We start from the raw sequence: 27,872 nt of genomic DNA, 5'->3' as shown, positions 1-27,872 counted from the left end.
TTACCATGGGCTAGTGTTGTTATATATCATTGATTTTTTTATTTTTATTTTTATTTTTAGTAGAGTTTGGCTTTTAGAGAAGAGCAGTGGATTATTCCATGTTTGTTTTGTACACTTGTTCACCTTTCTTCAGTTAGATACCAAAAATTAATTGTTAAATTAAATCTAATGTTAGGCTTTTTACCTTGAAACCCACGTGTTGCTTTGCACATGCTCTGTAGTCACGTCTCCTACTAATCTTCTTCTTAGCATATTTAAGTGAACATGCTCTAGGTATAATTGTCCAATGTAAGTAAGCATGGATGTCTTAAAAAGTCTTGGGTTTTATCTGCTTGAAATGAGATAGATCTTACTAAGTTCATCTTTGTTCTTTCTTAGAGGAAAGGAGAAGCAAGTAAGACTTTGAGAGAATTATTACATGACTTTTTAAGTCAGCCAGCACGTGCATCTATGTAAACCCGGAGTTCATATGTTGCATCTTCCCATTGCTTCTATTCCCCTTTGGAACTTTTTTCCCTTCTGCGCAAATTACCTGTAAAGTCATTAAACGCAGAATTTTCAGATGACAGGGATGGCTTTTTTTTTTGTGTTGATTGGTGGTATTTTAGCTTTTATGTGGAGATACACAGTTTCAGTATGTATAAATCTTGTTTGTAAACTCTCCCTAATTTTCTTACAGGGCGATGGTTGGCTATACTTGAATCCTCTCTGGAAGACCCTTTGACAAGATACAGGAGATGTCTTATTTTACCTTAAAGGCATTAAAAGGAAACAGTATATAACTTGTCAGATGTCATTCAAAAGGTTCTGTTCTCAGAAGATACAAATGAGAAGCTATATACTGTGAACAATGCATCTCAAAATAACCACAAGCTCAAGTTTGTTCAGGAGCCATTTTGCGTGTATGGATACACAAACAGATGTGCGCATGTACATATATACACATATACACACACAGTATGCATGTGTGTTTGTGTGTGTATTACTTACACTACACGTAAACAAAGTAGAAACACTAACAGTGATTTAAAGACCTTATCCTCTAAATGTTCGGGCATAGGACTCGAGCTGGAATCAGCTAGGGTTCCCCAAGTTGTGTGCTTGCAGGATCAGGCCCTACGCTAGTATTTGAAAAAAACACACACTTTTTTATTAGTACTGGTTAAGGTTTTCTATTTTTCACTTTTGCCAAAAAAGTTTTGCACTTAAAATGTGACGTCACTTAATGGCAGTCATTCAGTCTAAACAGTCATCGAATAATTCACCTCGACATGAGAATGACACATTGACAGCGCGCTCTTTGGGATGCTGATTTAAGAGCATGTTTCCTGTCACGAGTATGAATTTTCTGCCGCCAAGTAGCAATACCTTCTCAAGAACATTGTTCTCACTAACCCGCTGTGTCCTCACTTTTGTTTGTTCCTACTTCCAAACGTTTAATTGGTCTCCAGTCACTTGTGAGCCAGCTGCTTTTGGTCTTGCTGTGTGATGTTCTTTGGCTATTGCCATGCCAATGCTTTTGGGTTACACGTTTTGCTAAGTTCCTTCTGGCAGACGTAGCTGTGGTATTCACACTTAGTTTGCCTCAGCTTTCCACCCTGACGTTGTCTGTGTCTGAGGCACCCCAGTTCACAGCCTTGCCTTTAGAATTAAACCACTGCTGATGCATTTTTGCTCATGTGCCAGGCTGTGAGTTGAGGCAGGTGAGGCGGGGTAGGAGTCCTGCTCTGATGTGCTGCTGTGATGGGTCTGTGCCTCCCCCAGCAGCTGAGACGCTGCTGCTGTGCGTTGCTGCTGTGAAATGAGAGAGCCCTTAATTCCTCCTCTTTCAGGCTTTGAGCAGACCTGTGTTTTCATTTTTTTTGCTTTTGGCCCAGGTGATTGCTTTTGGATGGTTCCTCGTGAGTAGAGACAACTAGCCTTTTCAGATAAATGATTTTCTGATGTTAAAGTAACGATTTAGTAAATCACTACTGAAATAAGAACTTTATTAATGAAACAAATGAAATGGGTTGTAACTTGTTTCATAAAATAAAGGAGTAAACAATCCTGTAGCTTGATCTTGCTTTGTGTAAGATAACCACTGTGACACTAAGAAAGTGGATTCTAAAAATGTGCTAAAGCTTCGCTGCTTTTTAGTTTGTATTTGTTAAAAGTGAAGATGTTTTTGAGAGAAGTAACAGCAAAAGACAAGTGTAAAATGTGCTGACTTCTGCTCAGTGCTTCTTTTACAGCTCCCCGTAAAGAAACCACTATACTTCTAACATACAGTAGCATGGATGCTTACTTTTCTGTAGTACTGATTAATTTTGTGCCTTTTGTCTGCTTTCTTAATACAACAGCTGTTGCTTTATAGATACTACACTAATATATTTAGGTTAAAGTACTGCTTTTATCTGTTCTTGTCTTGCATTTTATAATACCTTATTTTTTTGCTAGATACTAAAATCTCTTAAGCAACCCAAAAGGCTAAACAGAGGTGTGTACACAAGGCTACATGGCATTAGTTGTTCATTTGGACGTACTTAACAGATCTTTGCATTTAGAACTTCCGATCCCTGTTTAATGAGGTCTGTGCCCCCCCCCCTTTCCTCCTAAATGCTATTTTGTCTGCTTGTATATACTTTTTTTGCACATTAGAAAGATTCATGTTATAAATTATTTAAATCCTATTTTTTAAAAAAATGCGGACTGTATGAGCTTGGTTTTGTAACTGACACTTTTTTTAAAACGGAAAAATCTTATTTTTAGGTATAGTTGATGTTTTTCTGTAACAACACCAAAACGATGCTGTTGTAGTTATCACTGAACTACTACCAAGTATCATCAGGAAAAGGCGTACCTTATTACCTGCAAGAATTACTTTACAATGGATCCGCTGGTTTAGAGGTTAGTCTGATAAGTAACTAGAAGTATTGATACGTTTTGTAATGTCATCACCAAGAACACTCAAGTGCAGAATGAAACACATGCAACATTTCCTGCCAGAACTCTGACTTCATACACCAAAGAACAAGCCACACACTCACTAACAACAGCCATTGAAAACCTCTTGTGAGGCATGCAGGACTGCGCTCCTGAAAGAGTAGACCTCTTTCAGCTTTGGCGGTGTGACTGTCGAAGCTACAAAGATGTTGTAGCGTTATTTTAAGACAAATTTTGAATAATTTTCTGTTTGTAATTTATTGAAGATTTTTCCTGGCTGCATGGTTGGTTGTTTCTGCATGCCGACAACATTCCACTTGTGCTCTGATAAATGTCTTGTTTTGATGCTGCGAAGAATCCTCTGATGCCATTACCACTGTTTCTTTTCCCAAGTAACTTGGGAGAGGTGAGCATAAAAATAGTCCTTTCGTTAAAGATCCTATCAGCAAGAGATTCCAGAACAAGATCCAGAAGAAGTGTCATTTTATTTTTCTGATAGTTACGTGTTCAGTATATTTTACAAGTCTGAAAAGTAAATATTCCTAAGACTTATTCTGTAGGTTGTTCCAATAGCTGTCTTGGACTTGCAAGTGATTATTTTCCTTTTCAAGTAGCCAATGTATACACTCGGAATTGTAACGTAAGACCTTACATGTACTTCATTTTTTTTGTGCACACCTGTAGAAAGCCTATGCAACCTTTTTTTTTTTTTTTTTCCTTAAATTAGAAATGTTCAGAGAGAAAATTTATACCTTTTATCATTTAAAAGATGCTCTGGCAGTCTCTTCTGATTTGCCTTCCTTTCATAATTTGTGAATTTAAGATTACAATGCTCATGAATAAAATATTTGTTTCATTTAATAGTGGGATGCCCTTTCTCTTTCCATTGAAAAAGTAGTTAACTGCTATCATGTATTCTCATGTCCGGGAGCATAGTACAATGATCAGGGCATGCGTGATCTGTTTTCATGGCTCATGTTTTTATTTATTTATTAATTATTGTTGTTGTTATTTTTATTTTTAGCTCTCTGTTAATACTGTCTGACACCATATAGGTTTTAAGTCGGACAACACTACAGCGGGATAACAGGGCTGGGTAGCATCACAGCTTTTGGAAAATCTGGGGAAGGTGTTCCTTACTTTGTCACATAAAAGAAAGAGGTTAGGAGGATGTTTCCTCGATTCTGAAAATAATTTCATTTAAACTAATTCTCGATTAGGTACCTTTTAAAATACAACTCTAAATGACTGCGTTATTGGACACTTGCATGGGGAAAGTGCTTCATGCTTCACTCTTCCTGGTCTACATTTTTCAAGCACTGGAAAACACAGGTCTGGTTTATTTTAAACATTCACCCACATCGTTGGAAAGTATCATGCCAGAACACTTTGCTTTAATGCAAAACAGCAAACATTGGTTGTAAATGAAACAGGAAAAGTTGCGTTCCTTGCCTGTCACGGCATTGCTGCGGGGCCACGGCTTAGAGCAGCGTACACATTTGGTTTAAGCACATTGTTGCTGACAGTTTTAGTCACAACCAAATAGGATTTAATTTCAGTTTTTACTCATGGTGGGATTGATACGTACAGAGGACCGCGTCAAAGTAGTGAACTGTTTTTTCAAGTGTCTTGACATTTAACTGTTGGCTCCCTGTTTTGGAATTACTTCCACAAGTCAAAATAATTTCTTGTGGGCTAGCCAACAGTACCGGTGCCCTCATTGCTTTCAGTAGTAATGACTAAGAGCTACAGAACTTCAGCAGTACTTGCTATTAGAGACTGCAGGCTTGGTTTATTAACAACTGAAGGTCTGAGCCTGGCTTAAATATATTTTTTTCTTCCGCTTTTTACTATATTGTTGCAATTATGCTCCAAAATCTGCAACTTTTGACTCAGTAGAGCACCAGAAGGATGACCTATAACTAAGGAAACAGCCAAGTATGGAAGGTAGGTTGGGCAATCATGCCAGATGCTCATGTATTTTCCTTTGCTGGTACAAGTATGGTTCAGCTCTTGTAGCGTGATGAGCTACAGGTTAGTGCAACTGAGTACTTCTAGGATGCAAGTGGCAAAGCAGGCACTGACACTGCGTGCAGCTGAGGCACCAAGGAAGGTCATACCATGCCTGCTGTTTTTTTTTTTTGGTAACTTATTTATTTTTAAGTGGCTGCATTAATGATGTCAAAGCAACTTGCAACTTTTCATTTAAATGCAGACCAGTAGCAAAAGCCTTGAAAGCAAATTAGATTTAAGACCGTTCAGGTAAGTAACAGTCAGATTTGGGCCCAGGCTGGCTAAGACTCCTGTAGTTACCTTCTTATTGCTTTAAAAAAAAATGCTATAAAATTAGTATTATTTCTGCTCTATTAAAGAAAATACTGACAGCTAAACTGGGAAATGTATTTTGACAGAACTGTAAAAACCTTTAAGGAGAGAAGGGTACTGGTATTTTTTTTTTTTTTTTAATCAAGGCTGTGTTATTGCCAAATGAGACTGACCAGCAGCATCTATTCAGCTGACTTTTGGATGTTCTTTCAAATGTTTGCTTATTTCTACTGCTGTTGAGGAGAGAGGATGTACATTTCCTTGGAAGAAGCAAGAAACTACAACAGCTTGAACTTCTCTAGATGCTAGCAGCATTTGCTGAAGCTTGTGTTCCCTGAAACTATTTACAGCCACCTTGGATTTCATCATAGCAGGGGTCCTATATTTAATATAACATCCTTCCAGCTTAGATTTATTAAGTAGCTGCTGTGGCTTCATTGCAGCAATTTCGTGAGGTCAGCAACTTTATAGAGTTTGAATGTCTTAATTCATTACTAGGACTATAAGTACCATGTTACCGAGTTAATCACAACAAAACTGACACAACACCCTTAACACAAAAACTTGAATTAACTTTATTTTCCCCTACAGTCAACAACTGGTCTGCATTGAGCTTTAAAGCAACAAAATAAAATGAAATTTCCAAGTGACAAGGGGCCAGAAATCCAGATTTAATTACCTTTGTGAAAATGTTGCAGCTGTAGTATTGGTCTGTATAAACCACTTAAGTCAAAAATGAGTTCATAAATCAAAAAAAATATTCTACACCTTGGGAAAGAAGTCAGCAGTAACATTCTCATAAGAACACTGTAAATTTACATTTTCTTCATGAAAGGTACATACTATTCTGCATTTTACATCAAATTACTGATGTAAGCTTTGTTTCTATAAAAAGTTACAACCTGTGGCAGGAAAACAAACTGCAAAACCCTTTCTTTCATTTTATTAAAAGAAAAATTTCAAGTCTGTATAAAGTTTTCCTATAGCTGGAAAGTGAACATGTTCAGTCTCCATTTATATTATCTTAGTGCATTTAATCTGACAGTTTTCACCACTTTTTTTCTTAAAAAAAAAAAAGTATAAAAGACAGACAAAGCAAATAGCGCTATAGCAGGAATTTCTTCAACTGATTTAAGCACTCTAAATAAAAATGCAGAGAAACAGATTTCCAGAAAAATTTTTTTACCCTCACAAGAGAAGGCAGTGAGGGCGGGGGAAGAGGTTTGCAAACCCTCTACTACTGATAGCCACAGAAAGGGGTTTTGTATACCTGTCAACCTTTTTTTTTTTTCCTTAAATAGGCTATACTTGTTTTATCAATGTAAACATTTACCTAAAATAGTTTAATTTCTGTTCTGAAGCACCAGCCACTGTATGGTGCTCAGTTATACATTACTATAGCATTCATTACTGTCATTTCGGATCTTTCAGGAGGATACAAATTTAGCCCTTGTATCTACGATGTGCAAGATTTGCCTTGTCTACCTTATGAAATGATAGTGTAAGGCAGCAATACTGCAATCACATATTAAACAAAAGCAGCTTGTCCCATCTCAGCTATCACCCAATTGATATGTCCTGTCAGCTCCTGTGGAAACTGCAGCTTTGCTTCTTACACTCCAGATCAAAACCAGCCTGCAGCAAGAGTAAAAGGACATTTAAAGAAACCATTGCAAAGTAATAATGGGAGTAACTTATTTTGAACGTTTAATTTCAAAGACAGCTCTATTTCCTCTTAATTGCTGAAAACAAGTCATTTTAGATTTGACCATTCCAGTTAACATACTGCTGCTATTCAGCTGAACAGTGTTTTCCAAAAAAGATTGACAAGTATGCATGTGCCAAGGACCAAATTACACGGTTCTTTGGTGCAGTCAGTCCAAATTCTCAACAGATTTGAAGGATAATATGTACCAATAAAAAAAAATGCTGCTAGACTTGTATAGCAGCTCTGTCTTGCTTCACATTACAAATCTAAAACAGCTGTTCTCAATAAGCCAATACTTTTAATCAGACATTGCCTGAAAAATTTTGTACAATAATCTGGACCAATGATGGTTCTGTACCCTCATGTTGCTGTGAAACATGACTCGAGCTAAAGGCAAAGACTGGTTATCTCAAGGACAACTGCTTCGTATTAGCGATCAGAACAGTGTATTTAAACTGTCTTCCTGTTGGGTCTCTTGCCTTTCTTTAAAATTAGTTTATTCTTAATGTAGCCACGCTTCCTTTTGGAGGTCTAAAAAGAAAAACAGAATACAATGTATTAGTTAATGATTTAGTCTTGACCGCGTTTTTAATACTGTGCATTGCAATGCCTGATCTTTCTTTAGATTTATTTTTAAAGAGCTTAACGGGTAAATCCTCAACTAGGTATTATCCATTTATTATTTTTAAAGTTGGGATTGTTAATTCATGCCCAACATTTGCTTTTGTACAGGCTGTACTTTTGCAAGCCCCACGTACCAGATATGTAGATTTATTTTCAAAGCTTGTGCTGAGGCAGAATTAATAATTAACCAACAAGATAAAGCTCAAGTAGGCCAAAGAGCAGAAGTGATAGAGAGCATTACTTTTGTTTGGCAATCCGTTCTTTTATCTTTTTGCACTATTTGATTCTCTTTAGAAGTTAGTGAGCTAGACAGTAATACTTGCTTGAAACAGTATTTTTCAAGAAGTAAGAGAAATTGAATGATCACATTTCAGTCTTTAGTCCTCTGCTGGCTGTAGGTTGGTTAGCTCTTTCTGCTCTTGTTTTGTTATCAGTGGATTTTGGATTCCTCTTTTTTTTTTTTTTTTTAAAGGTGTTAATGGGGGAAAGCATTAATGTTAGTCTTCACTAATATTAAATTCAAAGTTGCATAAGCACAGTTAGCTCCTGACAGGTAGTGCTTGCCACAAGTCTGAAAGTAGGCAACTCCCACACTTACTGCAGTTTGTTGTGTGTCTACCAGCTGGCTCTATTATGTCAATTAAATATGACTTTTTTCCCTTTTTACTAAAAATCATAATATAATATTTTTAAGTGAGACACAAACTAATACACAATACTCAGACAATGTTATTTCTCTGAGTTTGAGCAATGTCACCCTTCACATGGAAGAGTGATTTGAGATGGACTGGATTTCCAGTAAGGAAGCAACTGTTGAAAACCTGTGGCTACTACGGAGCCTTCAGCACATTTTTAAGAAATCTGAGTTTAGCCATTAGCCCCATGCTCTTTGCTGGTCCTCTGATTTCTTAATGGGAAGCAGAGCTGGTTGGTACTGCAAGAGTTGGCGATGGATCAGAATTATCGTCAGTGTTTATCCTGTCTTTAGACAGAACTGAAACATCCACAGCTTAAATGTGGTCAGTGCATCTATCACTGATAAATATCTCTCTTAAGATCAGAAGTTACACTGTAAGTGGCTGATAGGTGTGGTAAAACTTCTGATTTCTTTTTAAGGCAAGTCTAGCTCCGTTGGCAACTCCAAATACCTTAAATTTTATGAGCTTGCAACAAATCATTTAAGTAAGCAACTTTTACCATTAGGAGTCCCCTCTAACATTCCCTATTTGTACTTCTATGACACGCAGCGTAACGTTACTGTCTGTACTAATTTAGTTTGTTACATGTTTGTTTCTGACAGGATTCTGGAATTCCTGTTGTGACATATGTTAGTATATATAGAAATCAGGTTTTGTGAAGGACAGGGCTGCTAAGATTCTCCCAAACATCCCTGATAACAAATCTTTCTTACTAGGCTGAAGAAGCACACCACAACTAACGCTGTTAAAAACATTAAGATAACTTCAAACAGGAAGCAGCCAGACACTAAATTCCATCAACAAAAAAATCATATTTAATTTATTTCATACAAAAGTACCATTTTTAAACTTCTAGGCATCACTACTTTCAAACAAAGTCAGAAAGCAACTTCCACATTTTTTACTTAGTGAGCCATAGTTACTGAAACATGAATTGATGTACTTTAGAGATTATACTTCCAGTTACATGAAGACTTAGGAGTTGTAACAGCCAGTGACACACTCTACTTCCAGTTAGCATTCTGCCTAAAAAAATATCTAGCCTTGTGTCTTTACATGCTTGTAAGTTAAGCAGACAGTAAATTAACAATTATTACCAGCAGGCAGGTCTGATATTGGACACTAACATGAACAGTATCCATAACATTCTGGCTAGTGGAAATACATAATTCACCAGCTATGTGATGCAGTGTTAAAAATAAACTGCCATTTCCTGACCCCTTTGAAAGACTTCACTGGGAACCCACCTTCTTTGACAAATACTTCTGTTTCGGTACAATGTTGGTTACTCTAAGTTTATGATCCAATGTCTCCCTGTTGTCTAGTTGTTTCACCTTGTATATTCTAACAAGCCAGTGCTCTGAGGTAAAGGCTTCCTCCAGATGTTTAAATTTAATGTCCTTGTTTCCAATCTCAGCATTTCGTGTACGATCAAATCCTGGAGGTGTCCGAAAATCCAGCTATAAAGATTAAAGATCGCATATTAGTCGAAGATACAACCCAAAACATGCATCACTGCAAACTATAGTACTTCATACCACATGACAACAATTTCCTCTGGTCTAGTCAAAGGATGACACTTCCCTTACACTGGTTATTACTACACAGAGAACTCTCTCAGTTATTTTTTTTACAATTGAGAAAGACAAAAAAAAAGTCTCATTCCTACAGACGATGCAGAAGAGAGCACTTAGTGTCTGAACAGAAATACCACTTCTACATTCAGAGATGGAACTATTCAAGCAAAAACCTGAGGTACAACAGCCTACAGTAGCTTTTTAGCACAGCTGCTCATGTACTTGCCAATCTTTTATACCGCCGTAGTTTGCACTTTCATGCTTTTTGTACAATCTGAAATAGTTCATATGAGGCTAATCAGTTAAATTTGATCCCTGTGTTAAGAATAAGATCCATTAAACTCAAAGTTTTAGCTGAATAAAGTATTCTTTTGCTAACATATCAAAATGATGAGCCCTTGGGGCAGGGGGTGGTTGTGGAGGGAAGAATAGGAAAGAAAAAAATGCAAACAAGGCAGATTTAGCTATGTATGTGTTTGATGATCCCAAAGGGGACTGACAACTCTCTCAGAGAATTATACCCTGCCCTTATTATATAGTGTAGTGTTGCTTAATACACTGATGTGACTTGGATAGGAATCAGGTAGTTTCTGACAGATGCTAAATCAAGTAGTTTCTGACAATTAACTGTTTCACTTATGTTGTAGGGAACTTTACATTTGGTTTTTGTAACAACAAAACAGAAGAGTTAAAGCTTTAGCGAGTGCACTGCATAATGGAATTAAGACACTCATCAGAAGCAAGGCAAAGGACAGCAAAAAGCTAAATACAAGTCTTGGTTAGCAGCACAAGTGCTTTTGTCTAGAGGGTGTATGCAGTAGAACACGTGCAGATATTATAATTGGTAAAGCAGACTCTTACCTCTGATTCTGCTACTACAAGCAATGCTCAATCTAAAAGATGGAAAATGCATCAAAATAACATTTGTTTTCTGATATTTTAATTACGATTCAGTTGAAGATTTTGCACTAACCTGCATCTCTCCAAATCTGTAATAGGACATTTTATACATGAGGCAGTTCAGTAAAGTTGGAGAACCTGCCTTGTCTACCCGAAATTCTCCCTGAGGAGTGAAGTAATCACTTTCCTTTAAAAATAAAAGAAGATAAAAGGAGTCAATAGAAACTAAACCCATATTTAAGGTCATTTCTCATTCCCTTCTCACAAAACAAAAGAAAACAACACAACAAAATATTTTTATAAAAAAATCTAAATTGACATCTACAATTTAAAAGCTGATTCAAGCCAGTCTTAAAACAGAAAGCGATGGTGCTCATTAAAGGTAAAATTAGTTACAAACTGCCTGACTGCAACCAAAAACCGCATGGAACCACCTTCCTAAATCCCCTTTACAATCCTGCTACAAATTTTGTCACTTCACAGTAAGCAGTTACTGGAAAACTAATCTGAAAATGTGAAAGTAAGACATCTACCAAAATTATTTTTCAGAAATGTGAAAAGCACTGCACTATAAGTACACACTGTCACTGGATACTTTGTACGTGCAGTGTCAAAACAAAAATTTTCTGCTGTTTTTGTATCTAGTACAAGATGAAACTATTCATGCAGGCTACTCCCTTAAGCCAGCACTAATTATCTAGGAGTTTTTGTTAGGCTTATGCAAATACTACTACAGATTTTTGCAATCTCTGAGATATTCTAATAACTTACTTAAACTCTGTGTAAGTAAATATTAACAGTTCAAACTCTGTAATAGTAGGAAAGAAGCTAAAGAAATCTGTAATACCAGCTGTTTAAACGTTCTGAATGCTCCTACTTTTTTTAATAATATGACAGTGCCTAGTGAGACACACACAGGAATTACAAAAGATATCTTGTACTTTTAGTATCATGCAAAAAGGTGAAAAACTTTTGAGGTTATTGATTTTTCAAAGCCATAAAAACTGGGTTACAGGCCTCCACAGTGTTATTCTTCTAGAAAAACAACCCCTAACACGTTTTTCAAAAGAAACTGCGACAAGTAGAGACTTCCCTCCACTGTTAAGAGTACTACCAGAAAGGCAACAATGTAAATAAAGGTTAAAAAATAAAAAACGTAGAGATGAAAACACAGAAATAACATGTAGCCAATAACACTTCGGTTTTCCTGTGAAGTTTTCCACTTACTCGAATATCTTTGGGATGCTCCCCCTCTGCTATTCTCACCATCCACAAGAACTTATTAATATCATCACCAGAGTAGCCAATCACACCACCAAAAATAATCAAAACGTAATCCACATCCAGGCTTCTCATGATCTCGTATGCTGCTGATTCATTTGAGGACATTGCCTTTCCCACCTGTATCATAGCAAAAAGAGCTTAAGTATCTGTATAGGAGCCCATTGTACAGATTCTCAGATCAATGGCTTGCAAGACCAAAGTCCAAGAATACATATTTACCGAGCAGACCCCACATTTTCATTCTAGATAAAGAAAATCCATTGCCTTGATTTGGAAACCCCACAGCCCAACCTAAGTAGAAATATTTTCTCCTCTGTAAGAGAAGTGCAGCCTGTTGAAATGAGCTGTGCAAAACATAACAACAATCATTTTTCTTTTGTGGCAGCTACAGATTTTTCAAGTCACAGCTATATTGCCAAAAAGTTAGTATGGCAGAAAACACCTAATTACAAATTACTTTCAAAGCTTTAGACATAGTCTAAAGTGAATAAATTATTTGAAATATTACTGATTCCCCCCCCCCTTTTTTTTCCCCTTTCCTTGATCTCTGTCCTTCAGTAACGAAGCAGCCACGCTGCACTGTACTCAGCAGTGTTGAATTTAGGGCAAGTTTATACAGAGAAAACATCAGAATAGAGCTAATCTTGAGTTAAAAGCATACATTGGCAAGCCAATGTTTTGGCCTTGAAAATCTTTTTAAAGCTGCATCTAAAACCTCTTCCAAAATGGTCATTTTCCACACTTAAAGAATTCACTTAGGTCAGTAACTGGCATCAGTTTAGTAGTTCTGTTTGCCATTGAATTTCTTAAAGTATAGCAATGTCTCACTGCAGTAGGAGGCCATAACTACAATATAAATAATATTGCATCCAAACTGGTAATATTCAGTTAACTCAAGAACTCAATTAGAAAATACTAAGCTTATGCTGCAATCTGTCAAAAAGATAGAGAACCTCAGTTTCTTGGCCATTGTCCTAATCGATGTGAAGTTATTTGTCAGATTCCTATTCCTGTGCAGGACGAAGTCAGCTGGCAAATATTTCAGGGCAATGCCTCGTTCAGAACAGAAGTTCAGATATTTGCCACAAAACACACTCACTTGTTTCCCTTTCTTCAGAAATGGAAGGAAACAGTGCCAGTCATCGTACTGGAGAGAATTCTTTATTAAAAAACATTATTACTAGCTGCTGTAATGTGCATGGTTACTGTGCTTACGAAATGCAGACGACTGTTCCACGGTCTCTCTATTCACCTGATAGGCCTTGCCCTACCGGGACCGGCTGCTTTATACATAACATCTGCACTACAGATATTGACAACAGCAGAATAGAGCTATCTATAGAGTAGACAACAACATAGAGCTATCTGAGTTGAATGAAAGAAATTAAATGTAAAAGTTAAATGTTTTATGTAACTGCATATTTGAGGGGACAATCACAACCAGTCTATAACATTTCCATTTTTACTCAAACTTTCTCAAGTTCCCAAGACACCTAAAAATTCATTTTATCTGGTCACTTTTCATAGTGCCTTTCAAAATCCAGTCAGCATGAACTGGAACAATCCGTATTTGGATAGTGCTGGTCTAGTACTAAGCACAAGGGGACTGGTTATACGACTTGATGCTATTCTCCCACAAAGAAAAAGAAGAGAAACAGAAGTGGAGGTGAAGTTCTGGAAACTCCCAGAAAACAAAATGGAGAACCCAAAAGGAGAATCAATCCCCTCCAGCCCCAAACCAATCTTTATAACAGAGTTCTAGGAGATGCCAAAACAACCCTGTTCCTTCCACCTGTTTCCCTCCCCATGGGATTTTTTAAAATACCATACTGTGTATCAACTGACATTTACAATTTCATGCTTGACTGAAATGTAAATGTTTCTGTGTTTCCACAGAAAGCTGCCACCCTTACCAGAGCTATGTGGCTGTTGTTCCAAGTGTTGTTATCAACCAGTGTTGTCCGGTTGGCCATCCCTGCTATCTGATAACCATAGTCCCACCACGACATTACTCTGGCATGCTCATCTGTGTTTTGTCTCAGCCAGTAGTAGGCTTCCCTGAAGTCATCCAGGATATTCCGAGTGCTGGAAAACAGAGTTCATTTTATTCACATCAGCATAAATGGTGGCAACAAATTGACTGCAACATGATAAATCTGGGGTCACAAATTAAGATTTTCTTATGTGCTCAACTTCCTTTGAGGGGTTCTGTCACCGGTTTGCACTCAGAAGTTTGACAGCTGAATGGCCCGAAGCTGAAACTGCTTTTAAAGATATGACTAAATGCATTTCCAGTTGAATATATATCCATAAACAGGTTTTAGGACTCAAATACTTTTTTTTTTTTTTTTTTAAATTATCATGTTCATTAGATTTGGATAGGATTACTTTCATGTATTCACATTAAATATTTTCTTAAATTGTATATATTTTTGAAAAGTAGAGTATTAAGAGTTTTTATTCAGATGACAATTCTGCCTTAATATAATTAGAAGGCAGCAAAGCAGATTACAAATGCAAAGGAACTAGAAATACTTTTGCCCTTAAATTATTTTTCAAACCTGTGACCTTACTCACCCATCATGGTTATAGGAAGCGAGAACAACGCTAGGGCTGGAGTATGCATTGCTTGTTACCCAGGTACAGTGGACCGCAAACATCATCAACAACATCAGCATAAGCATAGTAACAATGTTTTTGATATTGGGACCCAGTCCTTCTTCTGTTTTTTCCTGTTCAGATACATGTTTTCTCACTTTGCCTGCCTAAACAAACACAAACATAGCTGTTAGGGCAACTTTAGTCATCCATGGCAATGGAACCAAAATGCCTTTTTCTTCACTACATGCACCTCGTAAGTGCTGTGGAATACTATAAAAATAGACCAAGTTGTAGTGTAAATTAACTACGTATGCACAAGAATATTCTGACAATCCAGCAAGTTGTATGAACAGATTATTCCCCAAAAACCTTTCAGGAGAAAAAAAAATCTATTACATGAGGGCTACTGCATGATTTAGATTGGCTTAGTCTGATGATACCCACTTGTAAAGCAGAGTGGAAGAGAACAGGACACAGATGTTTATTGTGAGGAAAAGGGGGAAACCCAGGGCTCGTGCACTTTCCAGAGCTCGTATAACAAAGCCTAAACTAAAAACAAGAATAGTTAACACCATCTTCTTCAGGACCAGGAGAGTACACAGGTTTATGTATAGAAATACCTTTCCAAAAAATATATTATTCTTTAATTTCACCTCATCTTAGAGGAAATAGAAGAGGAAAACACAGACATTCAGTGATGCAGAACTGCTATAACTAGTTACGGAGAGCAAGCAGCTGTCTGTCATCACTCCCCTGGAAAGCTGGGTCAGCACTGTAGACCTCCTTTTTGTTAAAGGCTCATCACTGATCAACTACAAGCAACCACTTCTACGCTGACACTGATTTTCTTTCAGGACATCACTTAGAGCTTACTGGAGAACATCAACACTTATTCTGTATTTCAGTGCTAGTAATTCAGACCTTTAGTGGAATTTTAAATATCCCCTCACCTTATCATACAGGTTGCCAGGGTTCCTTTTGTCATCCTCATCGCTGCTGTCCTCTATTGGCGGATTTTCCCTCTTCATATCATCACCCAAATAACGCTCAAAGACATTTGAGAAGGCAATTGCAGACAGCATACAGACCACTGGAGTCAAAGTGAGCATCAGACGAACCATCACGCCAGCAAAGTAAACGGCACTGATTGCATACAGAGCAACTGCAGAGGGAAAAAATAGCTATTGATGACATTTAGAAAGGAACAATCACTGTGACTGCACACATACATGCTCACAATACAACTGTTTATAGAAGTGGGCTGAGCATCTGTGTCTATAAAGACTTGAACACATATCTTGCATTGCATTGCTTTTTAATTTATGGAGATACAGTTCAATTAATGCTTGTCCCTTTTGAGCCTCAAACCCTTCCTGAAATTCATCTTGACAACTATTAACAATAACACAACCACACTTTCATATTCATTAATAATGTGTCAGAAGATACATTATTAGTGAAATTTAGTATCACACCAAAAATAGTACTGGAATAATAGGTAGTTTCATTTGGTTAGAAAGACCAAACAAGTTATTAAATCTGAAAAAACAAAGAGCAAGTGTTAGAATGTCATATAAATACCAAATTTTAATTTAAATTAGAGATATCTGAAAAAATTGGGGGCTTGTCTACATTATAATTCCATACAGACACATAAGGTGATACTGTGAACCCTATTCTGAAGCAAGTTATCCTGGATAGTATTAAAAAAAAAAAAAACACACCACAAAACCCCAAGATTTTCAGGATAGCAGGAATATTCACAACACTTTTCATAACAACAACCTGCATGCTTTCGTTAGGAATATCTATTGTTCAAGTAATAGTGGTTATTGCTAGTTTGCTACAGCTTAACAACACGCTTCTGTGAAAGATTTGCCATGGAAATCAAAGGAGACTGGTTCATCAGATTACATTGCATAAATATTTTGCCCTTTGTAGTGAAGTAGTATGGCTCTCCGTTCTCACTCATAGGTCTCTTTAAGCTGACTTAAAGAGATGGTGCAGCAATAGGAGGCTGAAGGGAGTTCCCCAGCACTGGTCCTTACTGCAAGCAAAAGAGCGTAAAAAACTCTAAAGTCACAGGATTTAACACCGCAAATGTTCCCATTGCCAATGGGGTAATCTAAAGAGGCAGCTGTATATGACTGGAGCCTCCTGTTGCCACAGAAGTGCAAGACCGTGTAATCTTCACTCCTCCTTTTGGGCTACAACTCCAAGTCACATCCTTAGAAACCTCACTCATAGTCTTAGAAGTCTGCTGTCAAAGTAAAGCTTCATACAAATAAATTTGTTGTCACTGACACAGGGAGACCCCGTACCTGTGCTTAGGCTTGCACCTTATCTAGCACTTGCTCCACAGTAAATGATTCAGCTCCCTAAAATAGCTGAAAATCTGGAAAGAAAAGGCATTTTGAATCATCCTCTGTGGTGGGATGAGAGCCAGAAGAATACCTAGGGAAGAACTGGGTGCCTTGCAGCCTGTGTGGGGAAGGATTTCCCCTTTGCTGCTGCACCAAGCTATTCACCTGGCTGTGCTGTGAAACTGTACCGCCACTCAGGGCTTGTGAGATCAGCATGTGGAAGAACATGCACCTCCAAGAGCCACAGTGACAAATCCCACCTCTCTTCATAAGAGGCTCCATCACCAATCCACCAATCTCTATGAACTGCATTTTTTTTGGATGGTTTTAAATACTGCTAGGTGCAGGCAACTTTTAACATTCACCTTTAAACACATCATGTTTAAACCTTTTCTAGAACATGTCATACACCAGCTTTGAGCAAACAAACAAAATCAAGTTGAAGACAAGATTTTTCAAAACAATTTTTAAATATTTTCTCTTACCAAAGACTCTTTCATCATTGATGTTTTTGATACAGAACCACAGCCCTGCTGGGAAAGTACACACGAGAATATGCAGATCAAAAAAGAAGGAAACCCATGTTGTAGGCTGATGCTCAGACACAGAGGCAATGATCGGGATGTGAATTTTCGCATACCTTTTTTAAAAAAAATTCAGTTCAAATTATTTTGAAGAGATAAAGTTATTAACACCTGTAAACATTAGGAGTTCTGAAATTCATTTAAAAGGAAGCATTTCAATTTAAAAGGTTAAATGCTCTATTTAGCAGAAACCTGATGAAACTTTTATATCCAAAAACGTTCCCATGTCTTATTGTATTTAGGAAGTATTTGGTGTACAGAGTTATTTAAAAAAGCAATATAAAGAATTATTTCCATACTAATTAAAAGATTGAGCATTACAGACACTCTGTTCTATTATGGCTAGACATGAAGCCGAATTCACCAGAATGAAAACATACAGCTACGGAAAGCATCATTATATTTTGTAGGGACAGTTATCCACACCAGAAATTTCCTAGGATTTCAATATTGTATCTCAAATGCTCTCCTCTGCACAAAACACCCTCATTTGCCTAGTACATCAAGTTGAAGGATTAAATCCCAGGCCAGTTAGTGATGCCCCCACGTTCTCTCAGATGCTGAAAGTCAGGTGTTGTCTACACTTGGAAATGCAGGTTAACTAAACAGCATGTCGGACACTCAGTGCGGACAAGGACAAAACTATATTAAAAGACAGCTATGCACACAGGCCTAATCTGGGGTGCCCTATGACCAAACGGTGAGGTATCAAACAAATGTCCTTCTTCACTGAGATCTAGGCCTCATTCAGAACTGCACTGATGTGTTTTAAACACAATATTGACTTTCTAATGTAGACAAGCCCTCAAAAGTTTAATCTTGTGTGTGTATACATATATATATATATATTTATATACACATACACACACCATATATAAGTGCAGACCATTTCATCTACAGGCAGGGAACAGCTATGTGTACTTCAAATAAATCTGAGGCTTCCTTACTGACACCTATTCTACTACATTTATTACAGGGTTGGTACAGAATCCTGTAGGAACTGGACTATGGAGCCTGAGGAATAAAAAAAAGAACTATAAAAGTCTGAAGTTCTCCTATCCCTGCTTTTAAAAATCTACCAATTAAAATCCATCTTAAACACTTGAATAAAACTAAAGGTATTTTGCAGATAAATATTCTACATTAAGTGTCTGGCTAATGAACTGAACACTGGACTTTTAAATGTTAACTAAACCAAAAGAGTTACTCACAAAACCATACACGAATAAACCAAAATTGTTCGGAGTAGACATCTGTTTACACAAAACAGATTTATGAAAATAATAAGCAGGCAACATGCAAGATCTTGTGTAACATCTTCGTGACTTCGTGCAATGTTGTACAATGAAAACAGCAGAAGTTTAAGGCTCTTAGTAATTTTTAAGCGTGTCCTCAAGTGTTGATACAACTTTTGGTTATTTTACGCTGAAAAGCACTGCTGTTTTGTATAGACAAACGCACGATTAAGATACTCAAAGACTTCCAAAGAAGCAAGAAATTTAGCAAACAAATTAGTGATGAAGGTAAAATGGTTGCAAAGATCACGGAACAGTTACTACACATGCTCTCTTTAGAGAGCTGATCAAAATCCCACATATTCTCCTTGACTTAAATACTAAATCGATTTGAAGATGAGGAGAGCAAAAAATATTAGTTTTCAGTAGAATTCTATTGATAGCTCATACTTATATCCTTTATCTCTACTTACCCAGTGTCCCACAAAGAATAAAATCTGCCACTCCAAGGAGCAATATAACCTGAAAAAGAGAAGGGGAAAAATTTTGCTGCCTAGATATTTAAATGCAATATATATATATATATAACAAGAAGAAGTTGAATCCTTGTACTTAATATCTGAGCATTTGTAAATGATGCAGTAAGTCTTCACTTCGATGTTTACAAATGGTATCATTTGACACTTTTTTTTTTTTTAATATCTAGTTTAGACATTTAAATATTGTGTTTAATGCTCTATGTTATACTTTTCCCTTCAGGCTTCAGATGCAAAGCTTACTCCCAACCAGTTGCATGCACAAGTAAGGAGGATATGCCAGCAGATGTGAAATAGCTGGTTATGGTCATCTCTGGATGTATCCAAAACACAAGATCAGATGGGATTCTCCTGAGAGTGCTGAAAGAACTGGCTGATGTGGTAACTACCCATGACCATGATCAGGGTGCTAAGGCCCTTGTTGCCTGTAAGTGGCTAATGCTATGCCTCTAGGAAAGGCAAGAAGGAATACCCAGGGAATTCCAGGCCAGTAACCTGAGTACCTAGAAAGACTGTGAAGCACAGCATCCTGAATTACATCATTAAATGCTTTTAAGACATTTTCCTTATTTCTCATCTGTAAGCTGAAGCAGAATGGGCTGGGCAAACAACAATTTGATGTGTTGAAAATTGACTGTACTGACAAGCTCAAAATAGCACCCAGTGGCTTGGTGTCCCATTGATGGCTGGCTAGTAAAACATAAAAATATCGCAGAGGCCAAAACAGTGAATTGTGCTAAATTGAAAAGAATAACTGACAAGCCTTATGGCAGGCAGAACTTCCATCCAGAACTTTAACCTCCTTCCAGGTGCTGCACCCTGCTGCTGGAGGATTATTAATTAAAGAGAGAGGGAGCTGAGTGCTGTGAGATGGCCAGGGGTCTAGATCACACAGTACACCAGGAAAAGCTGAGGGAACCAGGTTTATTCTGTCTGGTGAAGCAGTGATACTATCAGTGAATTTCAAAAATTGACATCAACACTTCCTAAGAAACGCAACAGTAGACATATTTTGCTACATATCGAAATTAGAAGCCAAATTTTGTCTTAATATGCCAGTCTGAAAAATTTCATGAAACATTAGTAGGACCTGCTCATACATACTGAAAAACAAATTACAAACCATCAAATTTTAGAAGACTTTCAGACAAATATAGATGTTAAATATTCTTTTGGAATAACGGTACCATAAATAACAAAAATAAAACTGCAACTAAATAGTCCAAAATGTTAAACTACTGATACCAGAAAAATCTACACTAAATCTATACATTCATTACTAAAATGAATTACAAGAAATAATTCAGTTAAAATAAAAACAAGTTAAATCTCAGATTTTTTTTTTTAAATAATATTCTGACAAAACAGAATAGCATATGAGGTGTAATATTAAGATCACACAATTTACACCCAGCAGAATTCAATTTTGGCATGACTGACATATTTATCTATGAAAATAGATCAGGAAGGAATTATAGTGTTAGATGACCAAGGATATATGTCATGGAATCAGAATATGGCTGTTAGGCATCTGAGGACTGCAACCAAGCAAAGGCAAACTTGTTTTTCTGAGGCTGGGTAGAACTACCTTGAAGACCAGAAACTGAACCACAGAAGGACAACTCACAGACATACAGACATCCAGTCATACAGAAATGTGGTTACTTTCTGAAATACTTGAACCTATCTCATCTTGACCTATCAATGCTATTTAGAATAGATTAACAGTGCTTATCTTCATAATATGCTTTTGCTACCGTTATGTTCCTTGTACCAATCTGACTTTTTGCATGATAATAAAAACAGAAACAAAGCAACATGGTCATTGGTTTGCTGTGGGGTTGCCAACATCTACTTAGACTAAACCAAATGTCGGTCACCTGAGTTACCTGCTCCTAAGAGAAACTGTTTTCATGTTTATTTACCTGTGTATGTCAAGTAGATGACGCTCAGGAATACAATACCAGCAGCCAGGGAGACACCCAAGAAGAACAATGTCTGAAATTCTTGCTTTGTTAATCTGTCTCTCAAATACTGCAAAAATGCATAGGCCTGCAGCAATGCAAAAACACCTAAAGACAGGCAAAAGTTTTTGTTTAAATCCTCAAAAGAAGCAACAATCATCAAAGCAACTGGCATACTTCAGCTATGTTTGAATTACAAAAAAAAATACATTTAATTACATCTGAAAACCAGTATAAAATCACTTTCTGACAAACAGACTTTAATACGTAATAGGGATGATAGTCTGAGTCACTGCAAGAACGTAACTACTCTCCAAAACATTCTTTGCTTATTATACATCAAGAGCTCCAACATCCACTGTCTCTTTGCTCCCAAACTGGGTAAAGGGAGAGAATCAGCTGAAAACTAGATTGCATGTATTTTGTCAAAAGCACAGTTTAACATACCCAGACATCTTGAAAAAATAAGATACAGCTCTTGGCTAGCTTAAGTAATGAGTTGCAAGGAAAGAGCCCAGACAACACAAAGCCAAGACTAATATAGAAGTATATGGAAATTAAGCTACTGAACAAAACAGAGGGATTTAATAAAGAAAAAAAAATAAACCAAACATCTAAGTGAATACAGACAACAGAATTATATGAAGCTAGTGTCAAAACACCAGAATTCACTAGGTAAGCATTCCATACCCTCAAAAAATGCATCTCCTAGTTTAACATTAAACTAGAACTTAAGACATGGTTTTCTGTTGTTATTCATTTCAATGCATATAATCAGATCAACCCAATGGTTCATTCACTCAAAACTGAAAAATCACTAGTAGCTAGCAGGAAGAAAAAAAACCCAAAAACTCAAGCGTATTGTATTTCTTCAATTTACGAATAAAATCGTGATGCATGATGTTGAAATTCACTAGTTCCAAACTTCTAGAGAACAGCACAAACTGTCCACTAAGTAACTGTAAAATTCTTAGGATGCAAACTACGGCCTGATAACCTTTACTCCATTCATTATATTCAGAATGATATAAGAATCTCCCAGTCATATTCAAAATATTTTTAAAATACTTTTCTGGTGAATTTTAGTTATGTAACAATTGCTGTCCCAAATCCATTTTCTTAAGTGACAATGCGTAATTAAAAAAGAGGAATCTAACAAATTAAGCTACATCACAAAAAACGGTGTATGCTCCTAATAAACATAGGCCTAGCAGCCTTAGTAAAGACTGCTGTTGTAAAGAAATCAAGATGTCTGAACGTTTAACAACTACTGAGAATAATCTTACTTTAAAAAGAATCAAAAAAGAATAAAATCTGTTATTTAAAATCAGCCTCCTATATATAGCATGTCATTCGCATCTAATCCACTTTGAAAAAATTATCAACTCCAAAAAGAAATTGCTCAATAAAAACTGTGTTTACCAATAACCATGTTTCAATTTTACAATGCTCGAAGGCAACATTATATTGCAAAACAGTAGAGATTATCAATGTGTAAAGTAACTGCTTGTCAGAATGTGTAAGTGATCCACAGTTATGGAAGCATTTTACCTCCATTAGTTCACACAAAGAAGGATAATGTGTTGATTGGAAAGTAAACTTCCCTACAAATACTAAACGGTACCTTTTTTTCTTTAACAATTCAGTTTGTTAGTACAAGGTTCTTTCTAACACAAGGAAACAGATCTGCCAGGGTTTGTCTGTTTAGAAGCAGACACTGAGTTTTCTTACCTGCAGCTGCCATGTGTTCACTTGTTCTAATTGGCTGAAACCCCACAAAAGGTATCTGCATCGATAATATTAACCCCACAATGTAGAAAGTGCTATATGCTGGAAAAAGAGTGGGGGAGAGGGCAGAAGAGAAAGGTGAGAAGCAAACAAATGAGTACACACATTTCAAAAACCAGACTCCATAGCAGAGTCCATTCCCCACCTTCAGACATCAATGACACCGAAACAAAACTGTATTGTTTTAAATATTTTGGCCATCCCTATGACTTGTTTCACCTTCTTTGATTAGAATAAAGTTAAAATAAAATTGCATTCAGTTTTAAGGGAAATAGCAAAGTGTTAGTTGTTCCTAATTACACTTTTCTTTTCCTCGTAGGAAAATGAACCATCTATCTAAGATACTCTAGCTTAGAAATAGTTCTCTCTTCTCATTTGCTTTTCTTGTTATTGCAGAATATGGGTGGAAGAAGAGATCCCAGATAAGTAAAAAGAGCAGCTTCTGTATGAGCAGAAATTAAAGGGACCAGACCTCAAAGAGGTAAAACATTTAAAAGCGCACTACTTACTTAAAAAAAATGCAAAATGTATGCTTGTTCTTTTTTAAATGCAAGAACAGAGGCATGCCAAGAAATTGAAAAGCAACACAATTAAAAATGAATACTGAGCATCTGTATTAATAGATCTGTATAAACCATGGGGACTCATAACCCCCCAGAAAGTGGAGGCCAAGAACACAACTGTATTAATAACATGAATCATTATTATGTATGAAGTGATATTCATGTACTTTCTCTTGACAGGATTTTGCTCCTAAATATTCCAGGGAGAGAGAGATGGGAATAGAAGAAACACCAATTGTGAACAGCCACGAATCTGCTTACATTTTGAAGCAAGCAGCCGACTTAAAAACCAAATGAGGTTTTCTTCCCTCAGTAACAATCAGAAATAATGTACCTCCCAGATTTTTATTTTTATTTTTTAAAATTCCTTCAATTCATAAACCACAGGCTTTGCTCTGGCCTCAATCCTTTGAGATCCTCGAACCCATACAATCCTTTACTAAGCTCCATGAGAACAGGTTTGAGAACCAGATCATATACCTGTGGTATTGTTTTTGTTGCACCTGTGTATTATGCTCCCAGCGTACCATAAAGCGTACCAAAGCATTGCAAATATCACAAAAAAATCCCTGTCGCGATGCTTCCAACCACTTCCAGCCATCTTTGCTGGTGTGTGCTTTCAAGCATCTGTATTTTGCTGCTTGGCCTACCTACTCATCTATTCCCTCTTTATGTCACTGAAATACATTTTTGATGCAGGAAACTCAATTTTTGATGAATTCACTTCAACATAAATCATTTATTGTATCATAAAACTGTTGCAACACTGCCATCCTGTGGAATTCTAATGATTGGCATAAATCACTAGACTTCACATTTGTTAGACCATTGTAAAGAATCATTTTTAAGCCCAGTCCTACAACAGGCATACTTCATATGCCCACTTTTTTTTTTAATCTTTCTTCCCACTTCTTTTAAGCAGCTATCACATCTGCTTGCCTGGCATCAAATGAACAGGTCGTCTGATACAATTTTTCAAGGAACTACTTTAGTACATGAAGGTGAAAGATATATCATCACAAACTTTCCATGTTCCTTCGCAAAGACTATGCAAACAGCAGAATGTAAAAACCAGAACTTTATTCTCATTCCTGCAATCCACTCTCATGATCATAACTTTGATGAGATCGACAACAAAAAAAACCTGACGTTCTATGGATAAACTCATTTCACAATTTTAGTTCCTGTATACTGCAAAAACACAAGAAAAACCTATTGAAAACTTCTCCTGAGTATGACCAAGGATTTGATCACACATTTTTAATTAATGGATTATAACCACCAGAAATAAATACTAATCATCTGAAATTTTAGAATACTGAAGTAGTCAATAAAAAATATATGCCTGCTCACTATTTAAATGGTAAAATACAACACATAGGACAAAGAATTAATGGAATTAAGTTTTAAATTCTGGAAGATCTTTTTTTTTTGGTTATATTTTGAAAAGTACACAGAACTCAGGAATTGTACGGGAAAAAAATATATCAGTAGATTGAAGCGAAAATTGCGAAGTTTAAAGTGCACAAACAAGACTATACATACAATAATGGAAGATAATATCAACGGATCCTGCATCTGAATAAAGAGGTTATTTTCCTAAAATGGATGTAGATTTTAGTAGCTACTGTCAGCTGTCAATAGGTTGCAAAAAGTAACCTATTAGCTGCACACTGGTAGTTTTTTGCATGCGCACTAGCAATTCCATATTGTCTTTGCAAAATACCTTTGCTTTCCCTACTGCAATGAGCTTTTGGAAACCCATCCCCTTATCTGAATAGTTTGGGAGTGAAGCACAATTCCAATTCTTCCCAGAAGTGCTTGAACTTTCCTACCTGGTTTATAAAAACATCCTGTTAAACAAACCTAGAACACACATGCTGATGCAACTTCTACAGACATCTGTGTGTAAGGCTTCCCAGGGAAGTTTAGATTAATCCAGGAATTGCAATGAAACAGTGAAGCAGCAATCACATTTTCATTCCAACAACTCTCCTGAATTGCATCTCCCTCAGCTGAAGGACAATAACACCTCAAAACACTGTAGTTATTTGCAAAACAAATATGTGACAAAATCTTTAGTTCATATGAACTGGCAGTACTATTTTTGCCCCCCCCCACCCCCACCCCAATGAGATCAAAGACTAGTTCACTGAAAGCTGGAAAAGCAAGAGCACTTACGCTTTATTGTTTCTGATTACCACATCATTTCTGGATTTTGTAATTACTAGATTTCATTTTCTCCTGCCTAACTCACCGAAATTGGAAAATGAACATATTCAATAAAATAATTTTAAAAGCAAAACAAGATAAATTACTCTTCCCTGAAGTTATGAAGAAGTAGTTAATGAAGTTAACTAACAGTAATGTTAAAAATTAAAGGTGGATAAAAGTTTTTTTTTTCTTTTAAAAAATAATTTCAGATTCTGAATCATATAAATAAATAACTGAGAAGCAAGAAACAAATACTTATATTGTGGTATAAAAAAAAAACACATAAAACTGAACTCAAGTAAATATTATAGTGTATAATGGTTCCAATACATAATGTAAATACAGTAATTTCCCTAGCAGGCACTGAAAAAAAAGCATGAAAATAAATATAAAAATAGTATTAAAATGGGTTAACAAAAATATATTTACAAATACGAAATATCTTTTGATATTACACTTCAATTTGTATGTTCTCAAACGTCTCAATGTTTGAGACATGTTCTCAAACTATCTTTTGTAAATGTTTCACATTAGGGAGTCAAAAGTGTTCTATCTAACTTATAAATAAATCTAATACCTGAATTGATTATTAATTATTTCATTCACACACCCACACTGTGACCAGCTGATCTAACCAGTAATGTCTCTGTAAACTGTCGACAGAGTATTTAAATATCAGGTAAATCAATTAAAAAGTTATTCTCCTGGGATCACTATCCAAACATTCCTGAAATTGGAAGCAAGGTTGACCCATTAACCCAATAAAATCTTAAGGACTCACGTGGAGTAGACAGACTCTTAGGCTGCTTTTTAGTCCAGGTTATGTAAAACATACGTGGCTGCTTAAAATTCCCTATGTCTTTTCCCATATATGTCACAACACACTATAACATTTGCATAATGACTGCTGCAAAACTTTTTAAAACTACTAATTGTTTTATGCACTAGGAAAAGACAAAGATGAAACATTATTCTTTTTAACAGACACATGCAATATATATATGTTAAATATACTAAAAGGATGCTAAAAATACCAAACTATCCAATTATTTCCTTTTTTCAGTGCACTAGAAAGCAGAAAATGAATTAGCAGCAACATATCTGAAATTTTGGAAATGTGAATGATATGTTTTAGCTTCCTATTTCCACTGGTGTAGACAGTGATTGACTATAATCAGTAATCCAATTAATAAAATGCAATCTGATATGCAATTACCTCATTCCCACCAAATACAAAAGACATCATTATAATTTCATATCTCATGATTCAGCATTTGACAATGATTGTTCAAAGAACAAAACTTACCGATGTAGACCCTCCTGCTGTATCTCTGCATCAGCAAGAGGACAAACACATGCAGTGGAATAAGGTTGATGATGAAAACATAGCCACCCCATGCAGAGACCTGGGAGAAATGGAATAGGAAATCAGATCTAAAAATATCTGCAAATTCTTCAGATAGCCAGTGCTGGATATTTACAAGGGTCTGACAAGAAAACACAAACCCCAGTAAAAGTAATACCACCAGAATTTTTCTCAATGTTTACTATCCAAAAAGAAAACAAAATCCCCCAAAGTGGTAAAGTTAAAGTAGTAAAGACTTATGAAATGGACTGGTGGATTTTCAAGGCTGTCTTTCTTACAGCTCCACTCCTCTTCCCAAGCAAATCTAGTCAGGCTGGCAGACAACAATGTGATGCTGGGGGCTTTTCCCCATGGTGAAGGACGCTGCAAAAGGCAGCAGTAGGACTCCCATCTAGGATTCGAAGTTTTCCTTTGACATACAACTTTAGCATGATGCATTGTGCTTTTTGGCAGGCACAGGCAGAGTATCTCCAGCCAGAGAGAAGAAATGGAGCAAGGTATACACTGTCGATGGTAGAATTCCTGGAGCAGAGTAGCAAATGGCAGTTGCAGTGTGAGGAAAGAAACAAAAGGAAGGAGGGAGATACACAGGGAACAGTGCTGAGCACCGTGGCATG

General features: G+C 36.5%; 2 protein-coding genes across 2 annotated transcripts in view; one reads left to right on the top strand and one right to left on the bottom strand.

Moving 5' to 3' along the window:
* The window catches only part of OSBPL10 (oxysterol binding protein like 10), a 116,000-nt gene extending 111,219 nt beyond the window's left edge, over window positions 1–4,781 (top strand). The window contains exon 12 of the mRNA XM_035549662.2: window positions 680–4,781. Coding sequence (XP_035405555.1) covers window positions 680–724 — 45 coding nt within the window. The 3' untranslated portion in view covers window positions 725–4,781. The remainder of the gene's footprint in view (window positions 1–679) is intronic.
* Window positions 4,782–5,801: 1,020 nt separating this feature from the next.
* STT3B (STT3 oligosaccharyltransferase complex catalytic subunit B) overlaps window positions 5,802–27,872 on the bottom strand; it is a 49,499-nt gene continuing 27,428 nt past the window's right edge. The window contains exons 5-16 of the mRNA XM_035549661.2: window positions 27,196–27,295; window positions 23,056–23,154; window positions 21,286–21,432; window positions 19,298–19,346; window positions 17,491–17,645; window positions 15,593–15,804; window positions 14,619–14,806; window positions 13,955–14,126; window positions 11,985–12,158; window positions 10,831–10,944; window positions 9,528–9,740; window positions 5,802–7,489 (exon numbers count right to left, since the gene is read on the bottom strand). Coding sequence (XP_035405554.1) covers window positions 7,409–7,489; window positions 9,528–9,740; window positions 10,831–10,944; window positions 11,985–12,158; window positions 13,955–14,126; window positions 14,619–14,806; window positions 15,593–15,804; window positions 17,491–17,645; window positions 19,298–19,346; window positions 21,286–21,432; window positions 23,056–23,154; window positions 27,196–27,295 — 1,704 coding nt within the window. The 3' untranslated portion in view covers window positions 5,802–7,408. The remainder of the gene's footprint in view (window positions 7,490–9,527; window positions 9,741–10,830; window positions 10,945–11,984; window positions 12,159–13,954; window positions 14,127–14,618; window positions 14,807–15,592; window positions 15,805–17,490; window positions 17,646–19,297; window positions 19,347–21,285; window positions 21,433–23,055; window positions 23,155–27,195; window positions 27,296–27,872) is intronic.

This window comes from Cygnus atratus, chromosome 2, assembly GCF_013377495.2.
Source record: "Cygnus atratus isolate AKBS03 ecotype Queensland, Australia chromosome 2, CAtr_DNAZoo_HiC_assembly, whole genome shotgun sequence".
Classification (NCBI taxonomy): Eukaryota; Metazoa; Chordata; class Aves; order Anseriformes; family Anatidae; genus Cygnus; species Cygnus atratus.
The sequence above is the reverse complement of the archived record's forward strand: the minus strand, read 5'-3'. Positions and strand labels throughout refer to the sequence as shown.